The sequence below is a fragment of the Sinocyclocheilus grahami genome, unplaced genomic scaffold (assembly GCF_001515645.1).
Source record: "Sinocyclocheilus grahami isolate Dianchi unplaced genomic scaffold, SAMN03320097.WGS_v1.1 scaffold871.1, whole genome shotgun sequence".
Lineage (NCBI taxonomy): Eukaryota > Metazoa > Chordata > Actinopteri > Cypriniformes > Cyprinidae > Sinocyclocheilus > Sinocyclocheilus grahami.
This window is the reverse complement of record NW_015506050.1, coordinates 67,072-93,186: the sequence shown is the minus strand read 5'-3', so window position 1 is coordinate 93,186 and position 26,115 is coordinate 67,072. Positions and strand designations below refer to the sequence as shown.

At 36.8% G+C, this 26,115-nt stretch overlaps 1 protein-coding gene across 1 annotated transcript; it reads right to left on the bottom strand.

The window, feature by feature from the left end:
- Positions 1 to 1,232: 1,232 nt before the first annotated feature.
- Positions 1,233 to 26,115, bottom strand: apoba (apolipoprotein Ba). Its single transcript, XM_016248227.1, has 29 exons — positions 26,031 to 26,115; positions 25,611 to 25,667; positions 25,079 to 25,191; positions 24,444 to 24,589; positions 24,160 to 24,307; positions 23,624 to 23,776; positions 23,398 to 23,522; positions 22,662 to 22,750; positions 22,098 to 22,545; positions 21,866 to 21,980; positions 21,627 to 21,770; positions 19,399 to 19,604; positions 18,559 to 18,763; positions 18,284 to 18,463; positions 18,007 to 18,210; positions 17,722 to 17,889; positions 17,435 to 17,640; positions 17,071 to 17,253; positions 16,859 to 16,989; positions 15,801 to 16,011; positions 15,484 to 15,656; positions 13,909 to 14,084; positions 13,666 to 13,787; positions 12,365 to 12,738; positions 4,647 to 12,236; positions 4,345 to 4,456; positions 4,229 to 4,258; positions 3,961 to 4,147; positions 1,233 to 3,879 (listed from the first exon to the last, which is right to left on the bottom strand). Exons 1-29 carry the CDS (start codon positions 26,080 to 26,082, stop codon positions 2,659 to 2,661), a joined length of 13,269 nt encoding a protein of 4,422 aa, XP_016103713.1. The 5' UTR covers positions 26,083 to 26,115; the 3' UTR covers positions 1,233 to 2,658.

Below are 26,115 nucleotides of genomic sequence, written 5' to 3'. Positions count from 1 at the left end.
TTTATGTAAACATCTTAAGAAACATTTTCTGGAGTAAAATTTCATTGGATATTAAGGATTATATTAAGACTTCAGAGAATGTGTCTTGAATTAAGATTGATTTCTTAACCCATTGCCACAACTAATTTGTTTAGATTAACAGTATGCCTATATGTTTTTAAAAAAGATTTAAAAAATATCTGCCAATAAGAACAATAAATAATTTAATTCAAGACACAGACTCACACACAATTTTACTTCTCTAGTAAATGTATTTATTTATTTACATTTTTGATGAAAATTTTTGGGAAATTGATGTTTTGTACTGTTGCAATAATAATAAGTTAATCACCAGTAAAACATTTTAGATCAGTGTCTTTAACAATCTTGTGATCATTCAAGTTCATTCTTGCTTAAATGTGATTTATCTAAAGGTCAAATTCATGCCCACTTTAAAAAGATTTACATTTTTGATGAAAATTTTTGGGAAATTGATGTTTTGTACTGTTGCAATAATAATAAGTTAATCACCAGTAAAAAAAATAAATAGCAGGTGTCTATTGATTTTAGATCAGTGTCTTTAACAATCTTGTGATCATTCAAGTTCATTCTTGCTTAAATGTGATTTATCTAAAGGTCAAATTCATGCCCACTTTAAAAATAATGAATCTTGACTGAACTTTTAAGCAACCCAATGTATGAACACTGTTTGTTAGGAAAAAGCAATATGTTATGTCTGGGTGATCACACACTACAAAAATGTTGGGGGTCACAACTGGGAGGCTGATTCTCCATATCCTGAAGTTCATCTTCACATGCTGTGGGTCCACAATAACAGGCGACCTTGAATAAAACTAACAACAAATGTCCTTTCATTCACAGCATCATCCAATATTTCAGTGTATTTTTTTGATACTTCTTCCAAATTTTAGGCAGAAATATTATATATGAATCTTGAGATTGGGAAATCCCAGTGGTGAGGGGAAAAAAATGGGTAGCAACCAAATTACTCGACGCTTCCATTTGGAAATCCTTTGGAAAACAGCAGACAGCTACTCTGTGCTACTCAGTTACTTGTGAAACATCAACTAAAGTTGTTTTGCCAAGTATCCATGGCTAAATAATAACTGGCATACTCGTCGGAGTGTTACATTAAACCTCTGACAAGTGAATGAACGAAAGCCAAGAGAAATGGAAAACGTCTTTCCTAAGAAAGCACTTCATCATGAATATGGTAGCAGGCTACTGCTTTAATTCCCTTTATTCCAGGAGCAGATGCACAAATGTTGATAGTACTTTTGGCAAGACAAAAATAATCAAATCATGAAGAACTGAATATGGAAACGCAATCTATCAATGCACCAAACCTGCACCAAACCAAATGCTTTGATTACACATGTACCTTGTCATCAAACTTCAGGTTTTTAATATTAATGGTGGTGAAAAGGATTAGCTATCAAAAGCAGATATGTTATACATCTGTTGCATGAGATTTAGATGGAGAAATTAATATTTGAAAGTTGCACATCTTTCTAGAGCCATAATGCAAAGTTGGCAAAATATTGACTGGAAGTTCCTAAGAAACAACACAGGTGTTGATGCAAGATGAACGAGAAGACATTCTTTGGGTCTAAACGTCACCATACACTCAGGCTATGTTTAGTTTTAAGTGAGTATAAGGATTTGTGCCTGTCAATTTGGAAGAAAAAATGATGTACTGCATCCAGGTACCAAAAAAAAACAAAAACAGATGAGGCCTACATCCTATCCTTCACACCCCCACTCTGGTGCTGATGACCTCTGACCTTGTCTAAAAAGACTGCTGTGGGAAAAGCAGCACGCACTTGGACACAGCACTGGCCCAGATTCCAAACAGGTGGCAGTCTCTCTGCTTAGCAACATTTGTTTTGGGGCTCTTTTGATGAGGTTATATGAAATAACGGCAGGAGGGAACTGTTCCCCACCAGGTAACCAGGGGCAGTATATGGTGGGAATGTAACCTACTATATTAGACTGGCGTGACCATGCACTGAGTGGAGTGAAACGACATGGCTGGTTAACCATTTATTATCTTACAAGGTGCCAGAAGTGAAATCCACAGCTGTGCGGTCATTTGTTGTCATGAAGACATCGCCCTCTTTTGGCTAAAAGCTGTAAACACTCACAAATGCAATGGCGTAATATTAACAATGTTAATTGTAGAACTGTAAAGGACATTTCTAAGAATTTGACATCCAGTATTTGTTGCAGCACCAGCAAACCACAATCTGATGACCTGATGATTGTTATTCTTTCAACACTTCACTAAAAACAGCATACACAAACACTCCAAAGTCCTCTGATTATGTAAACACTTGTTTTTGTGATAATCTTTGCACACTGCATATGGCTTTTACTCCAATTTATGTTATGTCTTGCAGCTTTTTATTTATACATTTATTTAAATACAATATTTTCCAAAATCATATAAGCTTAATTATATTCTCAAAACACTGCTCACCAAGACAGACATTCATTACACAAGTATATTATTTATACTTTAATTTACTGCAATTAAATTAAATTAAATACTAAAATGACATACAAAAGTCAAAAAATGCTGTTTAGGGAAACAATACTGGACAGAAGAAAACGGTAGACAAAAAAATGTTCCTAATGCAGAATTTTTAGATAGACGGTTTATGCCATGCTGGGCCATTCACTAAAAGATTTCCAATAGAAAGGAAGAGGAATATCCACATCCGTCTTTTTGTTTGAAACCCGTACATATGGCTCTGTATATGAAGGCAATGATTTCATTAAAGCAATGTAGCTCTTAAACAGACTACTGATATAAGAATCAACCACCATGAGAAGATCATTTAGATTAGAGATGAGCTTCTCCATTGATATTTCATTGTACAGCTCCTGGATGTTATTTTTGCTGAAGTCTTTGAGCTCGGACAAACCTCTTTTAGCCTCCCGCATCCATTCACGAATCTTCTGCGTAACTTGTAAATTCCCTGCCTCTTTGTAAATCCCATTAATGTGAGAGGAAATTTCTTCCAGTTTTTCAGTCTTGAGAGAGTTCAGGAACTCCTCTGCCTTCTGGATGTAAACCTTTACAGAGTTTAACAGGTCCTGGAACACTTTCTCTACTTTGAGGTTTTCCCATCCCTCTATCGCTTGCATAATCTGATTCTTTGCTGATTTCATGGCAGCCCTCAGATCCTTCAAAATGTTTTTCCCACTAATAACCTTAGTGGTACCAGGAACAGTAAATTCTACTTTGTTAATGTGACCTGAAACAGTGTCAGCAATGGCTTCCATGAGACTAAAACACCTTGTAGTAGCTCTATCAATCACTTTGGAAATGGACTGCCTGATCCTATTGTACAACTCCTGCCCGGTAAGCTTCTCCTCCAGACCTGGCAAGTGGAATTTGGTGTCCCTCAAGAACTTCATGGCAGCATCCAAAAGAATCCGCATGTTTGACTCATACTTCTGAAGGAATTCATTAGCGCTGATGGAGAAACTTCTGCTCAACTCTTGAAGATCAATTTGGGGTAAGTTCTCCTGCGTTCTCCTCCACATCTTTTTACCCTGTTGTCTGAGCTGCTCAATTGAGTTCTGCAGAGCATCAGTCATGCGTGCGATTTCCTGGTAAGCTCTGTCAATGCCATTGGAGAGTGCGTTCTTCAGCTTTAGGGCAGCACGGTTCAGGTCTATGCCAAGGTAACTGATGTGGTACTGGTTGATAAACTTTTGAAGAGATGCTATGATGGAAGGAAGTCTGTTTTTAAGGCCATTTATCATGTCTGATAGTCCATTGATATGATAGCCAACCTGAATACTCAGCTTTTCAGAGTTCTTCAAAGTCACCTTGAAACTCATCAGGTCTGTGTCCTTGTCAGGGGTCAACTGGATAAACAATACAGACATTTGGTTAGAATATTTCAATAAGCTGTACAAATTGCTGACTAAAGATGATCACTCTCTTACCAAATATCTGCTGAACAGTTTCGCATAAAAGTGAGATGGTGACCTTCTAGTGAACTGGAACCCGATGAAGCCTGCTGCTGGTGAGGATATCGAGGATGTGATTCCATTGTTGTGTGATGCATAACGAAAGCTCAAGTCAGCAAAAGTTTGGCTTATTACGTCAATGCCCAGTGTTTGTCGTGAGGGACTGTTGAGTAAAAACACATTGCTATTTTGGTATACGTAAAGCAAAACAAGGCTGATGTAAAACAGAAATCCAAGAGATTACCTGGAACCTGAAGACACATCCCGTCTCATTCTGAAGAAACATCAAACATTATTAGGAAACTATGACAGGAGACTGTATAAATGTGTAGATTTGAGAAATTGATATGTTGTTCTTACCTTAGATTCTGACGAAGATCATGCTTCCAGTTTATATTCACATCCTGATGGGTAAAGGTACTTTTTCCATCTAGACCCACAGCTCCATTCTCAAGAAGGATGGTGGCAATTGCTAAAAATGGAATGTGAAATGGAATAAATAGAATATCAATATTAATTAATAATATTCATTGACAAACATTGTACAATGCTTGACAGATAAATTGTATATATACATGTTTAATTATTTGTTTAGAATGATATAATATTATGTATGTGCTATTAAATACTTATATGAATGTGTAAAAGCCTTTTGAGCTTACCATCCAAGCTATACTCCAGGAAAAGCATGGTGGAAGTGCAGGTGGACTTCAATGTGCAAACAATTCCTGACTTTGTGTTTTCTAGATTTCCAGTCCATGTATTGTTATAAATTGGAGAAAAAACGTTGACAGTGGCCGACAGGGAACCAAATGTTGGAATAAACACACCAGCTGGGAGATGGAGTGATATCTCTGGGACTTCGATTTTTTGTTCTGGGATGACAACATCTGGCAATTCAAAATGATATAGTGTTTTTGTGATGTCATCCAGACGAATTGGATAGTCACCAATGTCAAATGCTTTGGGAAGGGTAAATGGTGAGATGGTGATTTCATACTGTGGAAAACTGACAGACAAATGAGCCATTTTGTCTATCAGATATTTAGTTTTTACATGAATGCTAGGGATTTCCACTTTTGGTAAACCAGGCAAAGTAATATCAAAGGTAGGTGTACTGATATCATTGGGGATTTGTAGATTTGTCAAATCAATGACAAAGGATGGCACATGGAGAGTAGTCAAAGGTACGGTAAAATCTGGAACAGTTATTAATGGTGGTATTGAAATATAATCTTGCAGGTCAGGCTCTTCAAATCGCACATCCACTTCCCTAATCCTTTTCAGAAGTTCTTTAAACCAATTAGGAACTCCGACTGTTATTTGTGGGATATTAAACGTGACTCCATTTTCAAACAATTTTGTAGGTAATGCAAATAGTGTTCCCTCCATGCTCTTGGTGTATATCACAACAGTCGAAGCATTGAGGAACTGCAATTGATCAGTACTGGTCACCTCACCCAGTTTAAATATGTCCCATAGACTCTTATGGTAGACTGGTAATTTGACAGTCTTCAGGAATGCAACATTCCCCTCAATGGATTCGGACATTTCCATGCGAATTTCAGACTGATCGTTTGATAGTGTCAGATCAGAGGAATGGATCAATGTTGCTAGTTGTTCCTTGCCACTCCAAAGTAATTTTTGCTTGTCTGAAGTGATGGAAAGATCTGCGATCTGCACTATGCCAGCATGACCGAGGTTACTTGGTTGTGATATGTAAATGTCAAGATTAGCTGACAAAGTTGTCAGTGGAACAAACTCAAGCGTCGTCCTTATAGTTTGCTTTCCGTTTGTTGAAAATGATGCAATACTAGCTGCATTGGTGCTTGTGTATGTCATTGTAGCATAAACACGCCGCAGAGAAGCTTCGAGAGCGAGGTTCTTAGTGGCGTCCATATTCCAGGAACCAACAGTTTTGTGATAGACCTTAGAGGTTAGATCAGTTTTCAGTGTGGAACGAAGACCATTGGCATTCACATAAATAGTTGCTTCATTGTCTAAAGATCCAGCAAGATTTGCACTTTCCATGATGGTTGCATCTGTTGTTCCTTTCCAAGTGCTCTCCAAAGAGAAGTAAGATGGCAGCGCCTCAAGAGCAAAATTGTGATCAATGCTTCCAGTGCCTTGCATCTCAATTATGGTAAAATTACAAATGTAGCCAACTTTGATTTTAGAGGCTATATTAGGTTTAGACTTAGTATTACCTCGGAGCACTTGATTTAGGTCCATCGTAAAAACTGGGAGCTTAACTTTAGCCAGGTTTGTTAAGGAAGCCTCCATATTCCTCTTGGTGAGGCTCACAGTGCTTTCGTGACTATATTCAGCATTCATATGTACAAAGGACAGATTTGTGGCAATCTTCAGACCTCTCTTTTTATTGATGGTGGTACTGCCATCAAGTTTACCTTTGAGGACATCGAACACGGATGTTGACGAGACATCAAACTTGATCACAAAGTCAGATTGATTATACAGGCCGCCATTGGCATTCAGAGTTATTACGGGGGATTTGACTGAGAACTCGTACGTCACATTTCCAAATGCAGGTATCATAATGTTATTCTGAATTTCTGGTATTGTAAATGTGGGTAGGGTCAAGGCTCGAAGGGTCTCAGGGACATGCAAGACTGGTAGCTCCAAAGATGGAAGTACAAGGGTGTATGATGGCACTGAAAACCCCATTAAAGGAACTTTAAAGCTTGGTGTGCTTACCTCCTTGGGTATGAAATAACTGAATGCTGGCAATTCGGCTCGGAAGGCTGAAACCTCAATGTTTAATACAGGTATTGTGTATCCAGGAACAGTGAAATATCTTGGTGGCTGATTTGATGTGTCAATTTTGTACTTTTCATACTGAATTCTGGCTTCATTGTAGGAATTGGTGAGGGCATTCAAAATATGGTCTCGGCCTAGTTCAAAATGCAGACTCAGGATATTGCCATTTTCACTGAAGGCTTCATAGATTGGCTCAAGGTTTAGATCAAATGTGTGTTTGTCTGGGTTTTTCTGATACAAGAGCTTGAAATCAATGTCAAATGATTGTTGAGGAGTGGTCAGAAGATGTTTCAGACCGTAATCTTCCCAAAGAGAAAACTCTTCTATTTTTGGTGTTTTCATATCCAGGTATGGGATCATAATTTCTGGGATACTGAGTGGAACAGTCAAGAAGTCAAGATTGGCTTCACCATCAACAAAAGCATAGATTCCAGCTTCATTTTCACTGTTATCCAAAGTAAAGTTGTGTTTATATTTGTACTGATTGAAGCGAGCCAGACCTACCCAAAAAGCATTTTGCTTATTGGAGTTCAAAGTAAATCCAAAGTCATCTTGGAGATCAATTTTTCCAGTCAGCTTCAGGGGCAAGAGAATTTTAGAGTTCCCTTTATTTCTGCAATCAAGTGTGACCTCAAATGGTTGAGCCAAGAACTCACATGCATTGGATATACTTCCACTCACTTTTCCAATGAGCTCAGCCTTATGTGAAATTCCTATTTCCATTCGGACATCCTCCATTTGAGCCCTTCCTTTAAGCGTCAAAATACTGCCCTTGATGAAGGGCGCCTCAGTCTCAGCCCTGGCATCAATGGTGATGTGGCTCAGAATGACAGACTCTGCATTAACTGACTGCTTCATTTTAAGGTTTCTGCTATTTGTTTCTCCATCAAAATTGAGCTTTGCTGTACCAGCATTGACAGTGAACTCCAAATTGCTTTTGTGTGTAATTTCATCAGAATAGTCATCAATGGACTTGGCGGTCCTTGATGGACTTGATGGAGACCACTTTCCACTTCCCACTGTTCCAACTGTTAAGGATATTGTCCCAGATTCAAAGCGGGCCTCCGCTGTTTTGGTTATTATAGCCTGACTGGAAAGATCTATGGTGGGGATGTTCAGATTATGGGTGTACGTTGTGTCCATATTTGCAGATATTCCATTCTTTAAAGCAATGCCTACATTATTAATCAAATCAGCTGTGTATATATGAGTGGTGAATTTGGCAGCTGTCTTGGCAGTTGCTTCTGCTGAAGTACCACTTAAGATGACAGAACCCTCATGGTCAATTCCAAAAGCCATGTGACTGACTTTCATGGTCTCACTAATAACCATTTTTCTCATTTTTGGAGCTTCAATTTGAAGCATTGCATCCAGATTATGGTCAAGGAATTCAAGGTTTCCCTTTGACTTTCCTTTTGAGTTCAGTGTAGCTTTTAACTGTGGAGATTTCGTTGTTCTTGTTGTGTTCTCAAGAGCTGCTGATGTCATCAATGTATAATGAGGAGAATCTACTTTGAATTCTCCATACAGTTTGCCAAAAGCTGGTAGACATGGTTCAAATGAAATTTCAGGGATTTTGACTTCAGGGATGGGCAACATGGTGATCTCAAAACTCTCCAGTTTCAGTTTTGGAACAGTGATCTCTGGGAATTTGATCTCTGAAAGAGTGATCTCTGAGAAAGTAAAATCAGGCAAGTCGGAAAGGTAAAGAGCTCGTAAGTCCCCGAAGACAGCATCAGGATCCACTTCTGGCATTTCTATCTGGCGAACTTTGTCAATGAAGTCAATAATGCTCTGCTTAATTTGATCAAAGTCAACTGTGATGGAAGGAAGACTGAACAGGTCCAGAAAGGTGAATTCCGGTATTGTTATCATTGCTGGAATTGTAATATCGTGTATCCTTGCCATTTTAATCTTAAAGGCAGGAACCTCAAGAGTCGTGAATGGAAGAACAAAGGTGGGAACGTCAAATTCTGCTGTCTTTAGAGCATTGAGAACTCCCTCCACAGCTTGACTGATTTGATTGAGGAGCTCCTTATCTTCAACCATCTTCTTAATTTCATCAATGAGTTTTGTGAACTGTGATGAAATGTATTCGATCATATTGACGTAAGCAACACTCGCTCTTTCCAAGTAAACTGAGATTTCCTCTCTGATGTCCATGTCACTAATTCTCTGCCTCACATCGTCAATAATGTCTTGGATCTTCAGTTTTATGTCTTTATATGCAGTAGTGTCAATTACATCTATAATATTCCTGCAAACCTCAGCTATCCTTGTATTTTTCAGTTTCTCCAAATAATCAACAACAGTCACCTGCATCTCTTTTATAAATTCTCTGGATGCCTCTATTTTTTGTGGGATTTCATAAACTTCATTTATCTGCTTGTTAATATAATTGACTACATCCTTAAGTTTTTCATTTACTTCATCAACAAATGTGTTGTAATCAAAAGTTCTTAAGGTCTTTATAATCATGAGAATGTACTCATTTAAATCATCTAAAATCTGTTTTAAATCCATCAGCTTTAACAAAGAAACAACGCTATCTAATACCTCCATAACCTTATCTGAGATGTACTCAAACTGGATAGATTTTAAAGTATCCACTACAGCCTGTACCAGCTCTTGGATTCTGTACTGCTTGACTAATATAATGGCCTGCTCCACAAAAACTTCAATTTTCTTGTCAATTTCATACCGTAAAATAAGCTCTTGTGCATTTATGTACACTCTGTTGATTTTCTCTGGAATTTCATACTCCTCTATCCAGTTTACAATTACATCTTTCGCAGTATCCAGCACTCTCTCTATGTCTTCATATGGAACTTGATCAGATAGTTCTTCCACATATTCAGTCAAGTCAAATGAGATTATATAGTCTCTCAGACCCTTAAGTAACATCTTGATGTCAAATGTCTCAACAATCTTCCTCAGTTCACTCAGCTTTGCCTGAAGTTTGGTTTTAATTTCATATTTTTCATCCAGTTGTTTCAACCAAGCAGCACTGCTGTCCTGCAGCTTTTGTAAATCACTCTGTCTTATTATATCTTCAATACCATCAATGCCTCTGATGATTGTTTTGGTTATTTCATACTTCTCATCAAAAGCTTTAAGTTCATCTCCAATTTGTATCAAAATGTCAGAGACAGAATTGGCCCACGATCCACTCTCAATGCCATCTTTGATTTGAATCATCAGATCCCTAATTCTTGTTGCTAAATAAATAATATTCTTTTTTGAAGACTCCTTAAATTTCTCAGCATATGCATCAAGGTCATCTATTGATATAGTGTAGTCATGTATGAGGGAAATCAGCTGGTCCTTGACCATGTTGACTTTATTCTCTAGGTCCATGTCCACTATGATGTCATTCACTTTTTGAGGGAGTTCATCCAACTTGTTCCTAAAATGACCTATCAAACCATTGATATCTAAGCTGTTGAGGTAGTTTTGGAGGGATTCAAATGTATGCAGAATTGCATTTTTCATTCTTTCAAAGGCAGCAGGGAAGCTCTCAATGAATGGAAAATAAATAGTGTGACAGTCACTGTTCTTATCATACTTGACAAACCCAGAAGCACTAAACTTTTGATTGTCTAATGGAATATGACTAGATTTTGATTCTGTGTTCAAAAGATTAGTTTGAAGCACTCCAGAGAGCTGGACCCCCATCTCATCTTCTTTGTTGTAAATATTGACATCTTGGTTGTAGGCATGATTATTTAGCTTCGACTTAAACTTCCACAACAGAGACTGTTCATTAGGTATCAGCAAGCTGTCAAACTTGTTTTCAATGTGTGTTTCAGCTGACTCTCCATTTGGCAACATGTGTACAGCAGAAGCTCTGTATTCATGGGACTTAGCAATGGCCAATGGCTCAGCTTTCAAAAGGAACTTACTGTAGAGCTGACCAGTATGTTTTCCATGAAACTTCACAGCGCCATCGCTGTTCAAAATGGCATCGATCGTAAGGCTAAATGGCATGGCCATTGTGCGAATGTTATTTTCAAGACGTAAAGATTCGCTATTTACTTGTGTCTTGCTGTTCATAACAGAAGACAGTCCTGCAAAATCCAAGTCAAAGTTGTTACTTATCTTGGAATCAAAAACATTTGCTGTTGTATTGCACTTGATGGTGCCAGCCATATCTGCGTAAGTAAACTGACAGCTGTGCTTAATGTTGTCCTCTTCCCCATACTTTCCACTGAGGCTTCCAGCTACATCCATCTTGAATGGCTCCATCTTAAGGTGGCCATCACTGCTCAGTCCAAAATCAAATATCTCAAGTTCATTATTTGTCCTTATCGATGTGACAAATGGCCTCATATTAACCTTAATGTCGTGGTTGTAGGATGCTCCATCGCAGATGAAATTGTCCGTTTTGGAGCGGAAAGCCAAGGTCCATAAAGTTACAGTCAGGGTATGTGTGCACTCTGATCGCATTTTCCGTAAAGTACCCATCAAGGTATTAGACAGACTCAGTCCTTGCTTATTAATACCAAAGTTCATTGTGTTTCTTGCAGTTCCATCAAAGGCATTCCCTTTAAAAACACTGGTTAGATACACTTCTTTGGGTGAAATCTTACCCTCCGCACTTAGCTCAGCTGTGTTATCCTGTGCTGATCCTTTTGATACAAGAGACATAGAGGCTCCATCACCATCGATACCAGCATTGATGGTATTCTCAAAAGTCAAAGAGCTTCCCTCAATAGTTGTCATGCAACTGGTGGTCAAGCCATTTGCTCCAAAAGTAAGTGTGCCTTTGTGTGTCCCTTGTCCATCTTCGGAATTCAGCAAACCTTCTATGTTCATTTCAAGGCCGTTACTGTTGAGAGATCCAGTAAGGAGGGAGTATGCACGATGTGTTGCATCATCCGCCTGGGTTTCAACTTTCAGTCTGGCTTCTTCACTCATGACATCAAGTTCAGCTTTACAGCGCAGAGCTTTTCCAAGGCCCGTCGTACTACCATCCGACTTCACAGACAGCTGGCCTTTCTTGTGCTTTAACTCTGCTACATGCTTCAGAACATCATTTTGCACATTTGTTTTGGACAAAAGCGACAGCTCTTCATTGACATAGGATCCTTTGATCACATTCTGACCCTGGATGATTGAGGAGTCAAACTTTAATGTGGACTCTCCTTTTCCTTCTCTTTTGAGCATATTGTAGATATAGGATTGGCTGAGGGTGGAGTTGGCATAGAGAGAGCCTATCCTGATAAATCCATCAAAGTTTCCATCTCCAATGATCTCATCATTCATGGAAGCTGACTGAGCTGAATAATACACAGAGGTGTGCAGACCAAGTGGACTAGATGCTTCAATCCTGTAGTTGGTCCTACCACTGATTTTATCAGCCATACTCATAGTTTCAAAGACACTCAGGCTGGCATCAAGTAAACAATGACTGACAGATCCATTTACAAGGTACTTCAGAGTATCATTGACTGTACCAGTGATCATGGCCATACCTATGTGAAGGGAATAAAATCAATATTTAAATGTAAGTGAAGCAAAACAAATTCCAATAAATTGAAGATGCCATAATGACAGTAAACTTTGTAGATTAGGTTCATATGATTTTTGATTACTTGAATACCTTCAATTTTGTATGACAGGGGTGTCACGGGGCAGCTGGCCATCATTTTGTACTTAGCAATGTAATTGGGAACATCAACAGTGTTGTTTCCCCCTAAGATAGAGCCCTCCCAATCATAAAAGTTGCTGTTCATCTTGAAAGACAATTCTGCTACACCTAACATGGGTAAGGAGAAATCCAAAGCTCGGGGAATTGTGAATGATGGAATCTTGTAGTTGTTCTCAGGAATATCCAGGCCAATGAGGGGAATTTGAATCTGTGGGAGTGTGAGGGTGGGAGGGATGTTGAGTTCAGCAGATGACTTTCCTCCCAAGAGAAGAGGAAGTGAAATGGAGATTCTGCCTTTGTTGAACTGGTATCTCATCAATGCATCACTGAACACAAAAAAGAGAGCAAAGTTTATAGTCAATATCAATGTATATAATATACCTGAATATAAAGATTAGGCCTGTCGCAATAATTAATATATCGACTTATTGCGCAATATATGTACATGACCTCAATAATTTTTGGTGACGCAATATATCGCCCATTATATTTACTTAAAAATTAATGTCACCGTGTCTTTTGCAGCTTCTCGTGCATAACGTGGTATAGTCATGAGGTGCTAGTTCAAATTAAAAAAATGCTTCTACAAAAAAAGTTTCATCTTCAGATATGGTCTTGTTTTGGGATCTGTGTCTTTGTGCATACGGACATCTGACTGCTGTGATTGTGATTGTGTTTTTCAGCAATAGTGTGCACCCTTAACTTACAGAGAAATGAAGGTCAATGAAAATCTCCATACAAGTTCTTTGTGCATTTTTCTTTTTTTTTTCTACTTGTTACTTTGCACTTTTTGTTAGAAAATGTTTATTTACTATTTATTCAGGTTTTTTAAGGTATCTAATATTTTGATACTTAATTTCCATGATCTAAATATTCTCAAAAATTAAAAGTTTGTTGTCATTTGGAAGTGTGTAGGCCTTCTTAAATGATTATGCTGTTACATTTTGATTATATATTCAGTGGCATAAAATGGTCTTTAAAATGGCAATAATATCACTTATCGCAATTATTTCTGGGGCAATATATCGCACAACAAAAAGTTGTTATCGTGACAGGCCTAATAAAGATTAGTCAGAAGTTTGGGCACACATCATTGTATTTTCATTATATTGCATAAAATATTTGTCTTTTGTGACAACATGCCCTAATCATCTACATATAGGCCTCATGTGACACCTAGCCTCTCCCCTATATGAATTTTTTTTTTTTTTATGTACATTTTTTTTTTTAGAATGTAAAAAGTTATCACTCACGATTTAAGATATAATTTTTCTGGCAAAGATGGCAAGGTGAGCACTGGTGTGCTTCTCTTGCTCCTCTGTACGTTCACAAATGTACTGCCTGCCGCTAATTTATCAAGCCAAATATTCACTGCCTAGGGACAAAAAGACTGATTATGAAATGTTAATTTTCAACAAAGCCATTCAAAAGTGTAAATTAAAATTGTAAAAGACATGTAATTTATACAAATCTCAAGTGTGATTTGATGCACTTACCTCCAACCCTTTCGAAACAATGTGACGGAGTTTCATGTCAGTCTTGGCGACTTTCTGATCAAGGACATCATCAATACTCGCCTCCAGCTGGCTACGGTACTCCTCCATATTTGGGAAAAGTTTATCAACTTCAGAGTTTATGTCTGACTTCATTTCAAGTTCAACCTTGTTATTATCTGCAGAGTCAGAAACCAGTTAAAAACCTAAAGACAAATTCATTCCAGGAACATTTGCTTCATTAACTATGTGTACTTCATTACCGTATCTGAGGATGGCTTTCTGCACAGATGTAGTCTCTGGCATGTTAAAGGCTGTTTCAAGCTGCAGGATGAGTCCGTTGTTATTCTTTAGGGTGGCAGTGGCAGAGGTGTCCATCTGTAGTGCTGGCACTGCCAACTTAAGCTCAATCAGACCGTCCCTCATAGACTCTAACCTGCTCATACATATCTAGATTAACATCAAACTGAGACTGCCCATATAAGTGTATGTCATGTTAAAATAAAAGTATTCTAGATATTTTTCCCCACTATTGAGTGTTCACTCTTTTTAGAATATTAAAAAATGTTTTTTACTATACCTGGCATGCCCAACTAGGGAAAGCTTTGGGATGTCTTTGTTAGTTACATCAATTGTAATGCCATGCATCTTCTTGCCTTTAGCACTGCTATCTGTAACTGCCAACTTGATCCCAGCTTCAAGGTCATAATCAGGGATCTGAAGGTCGGTGGTGAGAATGTTTTTATTGCGGTTGTATTTCACAACTGCTGTGGCTTCAGTTGGCTCAGCACCTTAAAATAAGAAGAACATATTTTTAGACGGATTTCAAATTCATACACATTAGATAACTCCCATTCACAGAAATGCAAGCAATGTTGATCAAATAAATAATTTTAAATGTGCATGATTCCTGAGTTGACATATTTTTAATTAAATAGCCCATTTTAATTACATCACAACCTTGAACAATGATTTGCTACTTGTTAATTGGTTGCAGGTGGATTTGATTGGACAAAATCTGTGTAGTGCAAGACGAATCATTATCCTTACTTTATTTTCTCAAAAGATAGAAATGGCACATTTTTAATGCATGTACACAACCGTTAAAAGTTGGTGCTTGTAAGATTTATTTTAATGTTTATGAAAGAAGTTTCTTATGCTCACCAAAGCTGCATTTATTTGATCAAAATTACCGTAAAAACTGTAATATTGTGAAACATTATTACAATTATTTGGTGCTCAAGAAACAAACAAACAAAAAAAGAAACATTTCAAAAAATGTAATGAATATTTTTGTTAAACCCATGATACATTTTCCAGGATTCTTTGATGAATAAAAAGTTCAGAAGAACAGAATTTATTTGAAATATAATTTTTTTGTAAGATTATAAATGTCTTTACTGCCACTTTTGATCAATTAAATGCATCATTGCTTAAAGTAATAATTTCTTTAAAAAATAAGGCTAAAAATAACTTTTACAACCTTGTTATTATCTGCAGAGTCAGAAACCAGTTAAAAACCTAAAGACAAATTCATTCCAGGAACATTTGCTTCATTAACTATGTGTACTTCATTACCGTATCTGAGGATGGCTTTCTGCACAGATGTAGTCTCTGGCATGTTAAAGGCTGTTTCAAGCTGCAGGATGAGTCCGTTGTTATTCTTTAGGGTGGCAGTGGCAGAGGTGTCCATCTGTAGTGCTGGCACTGCCAACTTAAGCTCAATCAGACCGTCCCTCATAGACTCTAACCTGCTCATACATATCTAGATTAACATCAAACTGAGACTGCCCATATAAGTGTATGTCATGTTAAAATAAAAGTATTCTAGATATTTTTCCCCACTATTGAGTGTTCACTCTTTTTAGAATATTAAAAAATGTTTTTTACTATACCTGGCATGCCCAACTAGGGAAAGCTTTGGGATGTCTTTGTTAGTTACATCAATTGTAATGCCATGCATCTTCTTGCCTTTAGCACTGCTATCTGTAACTGCCAACTTGATCCCAGCTTCAAGGTCATAATCAGGGATCTGAAGGTCGGTGGTGAGAATGTTTTTATTGCGGTTGTATTTCACAACTGCTGTGGCTTCAGTTGGCTCAGCACCTTAAAATAAGAAGAACATATTTTTAGACGGATTTCAAATTCATACACATTAGATAACTCCCATTCACAGAAATGCAAGCAATGTTGATCAAATAAATAATTTTAAATGTGCATGATTCCTGAGTTGACATATTTTTAATTAAATAGCCCATTTTAATTACATCACAACCTTGAACAATGATTTGCTACTTGTTAATTGGTTGCAGGTGGATTTGATTGGACAAAATCTGTGTAGTGCAAGACGAATCATTATCCTTACTTTATTTTCTCAAAAGATAGAAATGGCACATTTTTAATGCATGTACACAACCGTTAAAAGTTGGTGCTTGTAAGATTTATTTTAATGTTTATGAAAGAAGTTTCTTATGCTCACCAAAGCTGCATTTATTTGATCAAAATTACCGTAAAAACTGTAATATTGTGAAACATTATTACAATTATTTGGTGCTCAAGAAACAAACAAACAAAAAAAGAAACATTTCAAAAAATGTAATGAATATTTTTGTTAAACCCATGATACATTTTCCAGGATTCTTTGATGAATAAAAAGTTCAGAAGAACAGAATTTATTTGAAATATAATTTTTTTGTAAGATTATAAATGTCTTTACTGCCACTTTTGATCAATTAAATGCATCATTGCTTAAAGTAATAATTTCTTTAAAAAATAAGGCTAAAAATAACTTTTAACAACATTTAAAGATAGTTTATGCATATGACCTCAAAGACATAAAAGCCACAAAACATTTGAATTTATGGTTCTTAAAGCATAAAGATAAATGTTCAATGCCACTGTTAGAAATAAAATAAAAAATTAGTAATATCATTAAAATTGTTTGAGGACTTACCTTCAGCCTTGAGAACAATTTTCACAGAGTCGACTTTATGGCGCCCCTCCTTTCCTTCCCTCAGCAATGCATAGGCAATGGTTGCTGTATACTCAGGCACTTCGGCTGTAGGTTGAAGTTCCAGAGCAAGCCTGGAAATAAATTATTTATTTTTAAGTGCATAGACCTTGGAAGTAAGTTGTTTGCATACTCTACATCCACCTGTTTCTCACCTTGTCTCTCCTGTGAGAGGATAGTATGGGGCATTATTGGTGGAACTAGCATTTGAATAGCGCAAAATAATGCAGTAATTCATCCCAGGAAAGATAGGATTACACTCTGTAGAGTCGATCCTGTCCTCTACCATGGAGGGGACAATCTTAGTCTGAGTGGAGGTCACTGAGAGCAACTTGTTGCTGTAGTGGAAGAAAGAGAAGAAACATCTATTCCATTCTAGTTTTTGAACAAAATACTGTACTGCTCAATCAGTAGTACAAAATAAAGTGACCCTTAAATATGTCAAAGTATGAATGCATGGTAAGAGAGCATCTGACAAGAAACAGTAAATGTAGGATACAGAGAGTTCAGATGGCCTACCTGATGCTAAAGAGCTGGATGTTTCCCTGTGGAGCAGGGATGGAAAGCTTGATCTCACTGTCACTTACGGTGACCTTGGCATTCACAGCGCTTTCATGGTACATGTTTGTGTGTGTTTCAATCCCAGCTGCCACAAATTCTGGGATATAAACACCCATTTGGGTAACAAACTCCATTCCCACAGATGGCATGAATGAGAGCTTTTGCTGTGAACAATAACAGAAAAACATCAACACTCTGCTACTTAATTGTGACACCACAAAATTCACACTAGTGAGAAGGATTACCATCATGCGGTCAATGGTCAGGCCTCCTTTGGCTCCAGGGGCCAAAACTCCAGATAGGGAAAGCTTCAGTGGAAAACCAGCACTTGTAGGTAGCGTAAAGGCTTTGTCCAGGAACATATAGTGGACAAAAAGCTCATTCTCTAAGCTAGATATCAGCTTTCCCATAAACTGCAATAAAAAGAGATTAACAGACATACTACAGTTAGATTTAGTTGAAGAAGACTTATGTTTTCAGGGTAGTACAGTTAATATATCATATATTCAAAATCTATGATTAACACTTACATTCACAGTCATTGACTTAAATGTTTCTGTGTATAGTTTAATGTAGTGAATGATGAGATTGAGCTCATTAGTCTTCAAATATCCCAGTTCTGTTCCCATAAACCGCAGGTAGGCCAAGCCTTTAGGAGCATCTTCAATCTGTTCAAGGCGTTTTTTGAACTCTGACAGGTATTCTTCAACACTCCTCATGATATCCTGAGGGACCTAAGGGAGAAGATGTTTTAAGCTTATTTTGATGGATTTTCATTATACACTCAAAACATTCTTTATTACATACCTGTCTTTTCATCCTTTCACCTCTTAGTGGGGAAATCCACTTATCCAAAACCCTTTTAACGGGATGTGGAATCTTTTCGTTGACCCAGTACATGGCTTTCGAGATGGTATCAGGGAAGAAACCATTTTCACCAAAGAGAACTTCAATGGCTGGCTCAAAGCCTTCACCTTCAAGACCAATCTAAGAAAGAAGTCATCACATGCATTCAAAAAAAGGGAAAATATGGGCACAACATATAGAACATAGAGTCTTTTAATGATAAACTCATATGGTACCTCTAGTATTTCTGCATTGAAATTGTCAAGTGTGGTGGCTAACATGACTTCTCTGGGCATGTAATTGGCAGAGTCAAAAATCATGTTGCTTTCTACTGAGCCAACCAGTGGGACGTCAATTTTGTAGTTATGTGAGAACTTTGTGAAGTCCGTAGGGTTAAAGCTTGCATCCCCCAGTACAGCTTTAAGAATGTAGTCCTTTGTTCTAAAAATAAACAAAAAATGATTAGGGATGCACAATATATCAGTACCTATATTGGTTATCAACCAATATTATTACGCTTATTTTTACATTTAAATTACCTGTCATCGTCTAATGGTTACTTAAATTTACATTTAAAAACAATGCAATTTTAATAACACTGTTAAGTGTAATTTCAAGTTTTCATGCAGCACATAATAACGTTATAATGCTTATATTCACTTATAGCTTTTTAAACAACTGATTTTAGTTTTGTGTTTTATTTGTAATTTATTATTACAAAATAATAGAGAAGTTTAATATCGGCAACTTATCAGTTATCTGCAATAACATGAAAATAATTATAACTTTTAATATTGATGCATTCCTAAAGTCATGTCTGATAAAAGTTATAAAGTCTGAGGTTATCTAGACAACATAAAACGTATTACTTTTGTTTGAGGTTAGAATTTATCTTCTAGAGACAATATCTTTCATCTTAAGACAACATTGCCAAAGTTTCAAACAGTTTTGTACATCCATTGTACAACATCCTCAGCACATTTTCTGTTTCCAACAAAAACATCAAGATAAATAATTTTGAACTATAACGTCTTAATAATAAACACATTCAGCATTTGAAATATTAGTGTACATACGTGCTCAGGGTCGGGTCTTCTGATTCCAATATGTTAGCGATATGGGAGGAGACAAAGCTTTTAACTTGCTCATTTTGCTCACTCTTAAGTGTCCTCAGCACTTTGTTTGCCTCCTCGGGGTCCCTCATGAGCATCAGATATGCTGCAATGCGTTTTTGGGCAGGTGCCTCTGAATTCTCATACTGTTGTACCAGAGCAGTTTTCACCTAGTAACAAGAAATCTAAATATCAAGCACTTTAGCAATGAATCATGATCATACTGGTCGATTTTACTTAGTTTAAAATAAAGTGTCCAAGTGCTTCAAGTACTAAATTGAATTTATTTGGCTGACTGATGCATCTTTAAGAACTTCTAGTTTGGAATAAGGATAATTTAAACACAGTAAATCTTAACAAGAGTTGATTTACATCTGAATCCATTTCCATGAGTCTGAAAGCCTGGATAGCTGCTTTTTGTACTGGCAGAGAAGCGTACATATGGCCCATGCATTTTAGGAGAGAAGACTTCAGAGATGGGAATCCCTCCATGTACTTTCCCATGACACCAATAACCTATACAAGAAATACTTTGGTTAATATTGAATAATGAATGTTCATTGCATATTCATCAGATAGATAGACAGAGTCTTGTTACATGTGATACATACCCTTAATGTAAGGAAAGTACTGTCTTCATCTCCAGAACAATCACCTAGCATGAACTCCATGAATTCAGCTACTTCCTTAACTTCTGGTGTTGACGTTGCTTGGTCTTGAGGAAGTCTGGTGCAAAATATGGACATTTATCCATAATAATTTTAATTAATATAATCTGAACAGAAAATCACATGACCTACAGTATCCTAAATGAGAAGCTGAGTAAATATCATTAGCACTTACTGTTTCACTGTGTTGGCAAGAGCGTACATGATGGCTTTGCTTGGCTTGTTTTGGGCCATGCTTAGCATATCTCTAACCTTCTGAGGGCTGGCCTGGGGTAAGAGACTCAAAGCATAAACTATAGCATCCACTTCTCTGGCTGACTCATCAAAAGTCCTGAGGATCTGCATGATGGCACTGGTACATTCATCGGTTCCACACTGAAAGAGCGTCTGCCACGTAAGCCACTCTGAGATCTTCATCATCTCATCAGCGGCTCCAGACAGTGTCTCGTTTTTCAAGCCACGGATTTCAGACACCAACTTGTGGAAGAGGCTGGCTCTCTGTTGACTCTTTCCTGAGCTGCTAAGCATATTTAGCTCTCTCATTGTGGCAAGCAAATCATCCTTTGACTGAATAGGAAGTTTGTCCTCCACCTCCTCTAAAAAGAGCTTCTTCTCAAGAGTGTCTGAACAGAGAAAAGATGTTTGCTTATTCATATTTTCATACCTCTAAACATCTGAAAATCTGAATAATTCTTGTAAAATACAAATTATTTTTTTGATTTTTTACAGCTTAATACTACCCACCATCTTTGCTGAAATATCTGTTGTTTATTTTCACTGAATCCTGTAGCGTTAGACTCTGTTTTACTTCTGAGGAGATACCATACTGCCCCCTATAGGAGAAAAAATAGCATTTAATCTTCATGAACATTTTAGAAGTACACATTCTGTCATCATTCAGTTGTTCCACACCTTAGATTAATTGATATTGAATTAAGTTTTTAATGAAATTATTCCCCTAACTCTCAAATCAAATTGATTGCTGCATAATATTACCATATTATCTATATATAGTACATCACATATGTGACCCTGGACCACAAAACCAGTCTTAAATCGCTGGGGTATATTTGTAGCAATAGCCAAAAACACATTGTATGGGTCAAAATTATCGATTTTTCTTTTATGCCAAAAATCATTAGAATATAAAGTAAAGATCATGTTCCATGAGGATATTTTGTACATTTCCTACCATAAATATATCAAAACTTTGCTAAGGACTTCATTTGGACATTTTTGCACCCTCAGATTCCAGATTTTCAAATAGTTGTATCTCAATATATTGTCCGATCCTAATAAACCATACATCAATGGAAGCTTATTTAGTAACAAGAAATCTAAATATCAAGCACTTTAGCAATGAATCATGATCATACTGGTCGATTTTACTTAGTTTAAAATAAAGTGTCCAAGTGCTTCAAGTACTAAATTGAATTTATTTGGCTGACTGATGCATCTTTAAGAACTTCTAGTTTGGAATAAGGATAATTTAAACACAGTAAATCTTAACAAGAGTTGATTTACATCTGAATCCATTTCCATGAGTCTGAAAGCCTGGATAGCTGCTTTTTGTACTGGCAGAGAAGCGTACATATGGCCCATGCATTTTAGGAGAGAAGACTTCAGAGATGGGAATCCCTCCATGTACTTTCCCATGACACCAATAACCTATACAAGAAATACTTTGGTTAATATTGAATAATGAATGTTCATTGCATATTCATCAGATAGATAGACAGAGTCTTGTTACATGTGATACATACCCTTAATGTAAGGAAAGTACTGTCTTCATCTCCAGAACAATCACCTAGCATGAACTCCATGAATTCAGCTACTTCCTTAACTTCTGGTGTTGACGTTGCTTGGTCTTGAGGAAGTCTGGTGCAAAATATGGACATTTATCCATAATAATTTTAATTAATATAATCTGAACAGAAAATCACATGACCTACAGTATCCTAAATGAGAAGCTGAGTAAATATCATTAGCACTTACTGTTTCACTGTGTTGGCAAGAGCGTACATGATGGCTTTGCTTGGCTTGTTTTGGGCCATGCTTAGCATATCTCTAACCTTCTGAGGGCTGGCCTGGGGTAAGAGACTCAAAGCATAAACTATAGCATCCACTTCTCTGGCTGACTCATCAAAAGTCCTGAGGATCTGCATGATGGCACTGGTACATTCATCGGTTCCACACTGAAAGAGCGTCTGCCACGTAAGCCACTCTGAGATCTTCATCATCTCATCAGCGGCTCCAGACAGTGTCTCGTTTTTCAAGCCACGGATTTCAGACACCAACTTGTGGAAGAGGCTGGCTCTCTGTTGACTCTTTCCTGAGCTGCTAAGCATATTTAGCTCTCTCATTGTGGCAAGCAAATCATCCTTTGACTGAATAGGAAGTTTGTCCTCCACCTCCTCTAAAAAGAGCTTCTTCTCAAGAGTGTCTGAACAGAGAAAAGATGTTTGCTTATTCATATTTTCATACCTCTAAACATCTGAAAATCTGAATAATTCTTGTAAAATTATTTTTTTGATTTTTTTACAGCTTAATACTACCCACCATCTTTGCTGAAATATCTGTTGTTTATTTTCACTGAATCCTGTAGCGTTAGACTCTGTTTTACTTCTGAGGAGATACCATACTGCCCCCTATAGGAGAAAAAATAGCATTTAATCTTCATGAACATTTTAGAAGTACACGTTCTGTCATCATTCAGTTGTTCCACACCTTAGATTAATTGATATTGAATTAAGTTTTTAATGAAATTATTCCCCTAACTCTCAAATCAAATTGATTGCTGCATAATATTACCATATTATCTATATATAGTACATCACATATGTGACCCTGGACCACAAAACCAGTCTTGAGTCGCTGGGGTATATTTGTAGCAATAGCCAAAAACACATTGTATGGGTCAAAATTATCGATTTTTCTTTTATGCCAAAAATCATTAGAATATAAAGTAAAGATCATGTTCCATGAGGATATTTTGTACATTTCCTACCATAAATATATCAAAACTTTGCTAAGGACTTCATTTGGACATTTTTGCACCCTCAGATTCCAGATTTTCAAATAGTTGTATCTCAATATATTGTCCGATCCTAATAAACCATACATCAATGGAAGCTTATTTATTCAGCTTTCAGATGATGTATAAATCTCAATTTCGAAAAATTGACACTTAAGACTGGTTTTGTGGTCCAAGGTCACACATGTGCTATGGCAGGTTTGACATCAATTGTGATGTCATCATTATGAAACAAAGCATTTCTGGGCAGAGATTACATACTCATGTGAGAATGGGATAAAGAGATGCTTCTCTGTACACTGAGCTTCAGTCATGTGCTTTCTCCGGTTATCAAACTGATAGTTGCAAGTCTGTGTACTCCTGATTAGCTTGGAAATAAGTCCATTCTGCGAAGATAAATTTGTTCAAAAGTTGTTTGAATTACATTTTTGACTGACACGGACATGAAAGAATAAATACTGAAAGAAATCAGGCATGCTTGTCCTACCAGGCCAGGCAAGAGGGACAAGGGGCTGGTAGGGAGACTGTGAGGTGAGAAATGGCTGCAGTCTGACAGATCTCTGACCACAGTGACATCCGTGTCGATATCTTTCCGTGAGTTGACTGTGACATCAGTCTTGCATATACCATGAATTGTACTCTTAAAAATGAAAGAATAGAGAAGTAGTTAGGGAAAATCTATATTAAATCTATAGAGTGGGATCCAAAGTCTGAAACCACATTGAAAATCAGCATGTTTTGAACCTTGAAATAAACAAAGTATTAGGATTTTTCTTTTTTTTTAAATATACAAAGTTATGATTAAAAATGAACAAAACAGTTAAGATCCAGCACTTTTCTGGCTCACTACTCAAACATGAAAGCAAATGTGTGACACTGACCACACTGACACAAGATGACAAGTGGTCTTATTGCACATATAAGATTATGTGTTTTACAAATCATTTATTCAAACAACAAATGAAACATTAATTATGTAGACTGCGTTTTAATGTGCACTTTACATTTTAAATTTAATCTCACCATTTTTTCATTGTGTTCTTCCTCCAGGACTGGCACGAGAAGAGCGGAGATGATTCCTCTTTTGATGTTCAAAATGTTTTCTGGTTCATCCTTCTCTGGATAAATGGAAACACTGGTTACCTGCTCCACCACAAAATTCAGAGGGTTCCTGGAAAGGGGGTTTCATAAACTAAATGCTCAACCAAAATACAAGATGCATCATCATTACGGAAGGAACAGTATGTATTTCCTCTATTTCCTCTAAGGGGAGGAATATGCCAGATATTATGGGCTGTTCCACATACTTCTCCATGGCAAGCTGGAAGGCCTCGGCTCCAGCAGCCTGCCTGTAAACAGGCTGACCCTGTGCATCGATGACGGACACCTCGCTCAGGACACATTCTGTTGTGCGAAGGACAAAGCTGCAGGTCTGTGGGACCTCAATTTCAACCTGATGGGGGAGAGAGAAAACACAGACAGAGTATTATTATAAAATAAAGTATGTTCATAAAATAGCTTTAAAAAGACAGTAAATAAATGTATAATGTTATAATAATATTAAACAGCACAAATTTTTACAACAGTGATAATAATAAGAAATGGTTTTTGAGCACCAAATCAGCATAATAGAATGATTTCTGAAGGATCATGTGAGACTGACGACTGGAGTCATGGCTGATGAAAACTCAGCTTTGCCATCACAGGAATAAATTTTTTTTTTTTAAATATATTGAAATAGAAAAGTTATTTTAAATTGAAAAAATATATATTTTATAATATTAATGTTTTGCTGTATTTTATTAAATAAATGCAGATTTAAAAACACAAGAGTGTTTAAATAATGTTTTTTCTTTCAAAAACATTACAGACCCCAAAGTTTTGAACAGTATGTGTGCTTATATAAAAAGAGGTTATGCCGTATTAAGGATTTTTTTTGTACCTGACAGGAGATCTTTGGCCCATTCCTGAGGTTAACTGTACCCGTCACCCCATTTTTGCTCTCGGCTGTATACTGATAAACATATTTTCTGAGGTTCTTGAACCTTGCAGACACTTAAAAAGAAAACAAGCATTTAATAATTGTACATAAGTGTTACTATGATGTCAATGATAAATATAACAACTTTGTTGTTGTAATTGTTTCACAATTATCTGGCTTCACATGTTTAGAGTTGATCATGATTTCTGCAGTATTTCAGAGTCAGTTCTAAGTAATCAGATGAACTGGAGACCTTTGGACCACTTGTTGACAGAGTGGCACCTCTCTGATTCAATACTCTCGTACTCTCAACACATACACAAGGTTCATGTACTAGGGTTCACTGCTGCTATCTTCTGCAGTCGATAGTAGCACAGTAGGCCAGACTAAAGAAACTCATCCTGATTGGTTGCAGACAGGTCAATGTATGTCACAACTAACTGACCTAAGGTTGGTTAGATGAGAATCAACATGTTGTGAATTGGTCACTTACATGGGCATACGGGTGGCTGTCCTTCTCCACTGTCTTCCTCAACTACCTCAGTGTTTGCTTCAACAGAGGCATAGAAAAAAATGGCTGAATTAAATACATGTTATATTTGACAAAACACAACAAATCTGAGTAACTAGACTTTTCTTTTAGGAAAGGAGGACGGAAAAATCTCTAAATTAAATATAAGAACAGTGAACATCTTCTAGATTTCCATTCAATCACTGCAATATCTTAACATTTATATAATCTGTAAATTTTTCATAATGAATACAAAAAAATCTATATAAAAAAAGACAAGGTATATGAGTTACAGACAAAGACCTAATAATAATACAAGGATGAAAATTTGAAAAAAGGTAAATAGCATAAATACTACAGGAGAAATAAGAAAACTAGTGGTAGATAGATATAAAATCTTACCTGTCAATAAATGTGCACTAAGGATGAGTAATAGACACAACTTAGTGTCCATCTTTATGGGCACTAAAACTTTTTCTTACAGTCT

Bases quoted from the DNA above. Each gene is read 5' to 3' on its own strand.
- apoba (XM_016248227.1), bottom strand. From the start codon at position 26,082: ATGGACACTAAGTTGTGTCTATTACTCATCCTTAGTGCACATTTATTG. The intron at 21,981-22,097 runs GTAAGTGCTAAT...ATTTTGCACCAG, and splicing joins CTTGCCAACACAGTGAAACA to ACTTCCTCAAGACCAAGCAA. The intron at 16,012-16,858 runs GTAAGTCCTCAA...TCTTATTTTAAG, and splicing joins AATTGTTCTCAAGGCTGAAG to GTGCTGAGCCAACTGAAGCC.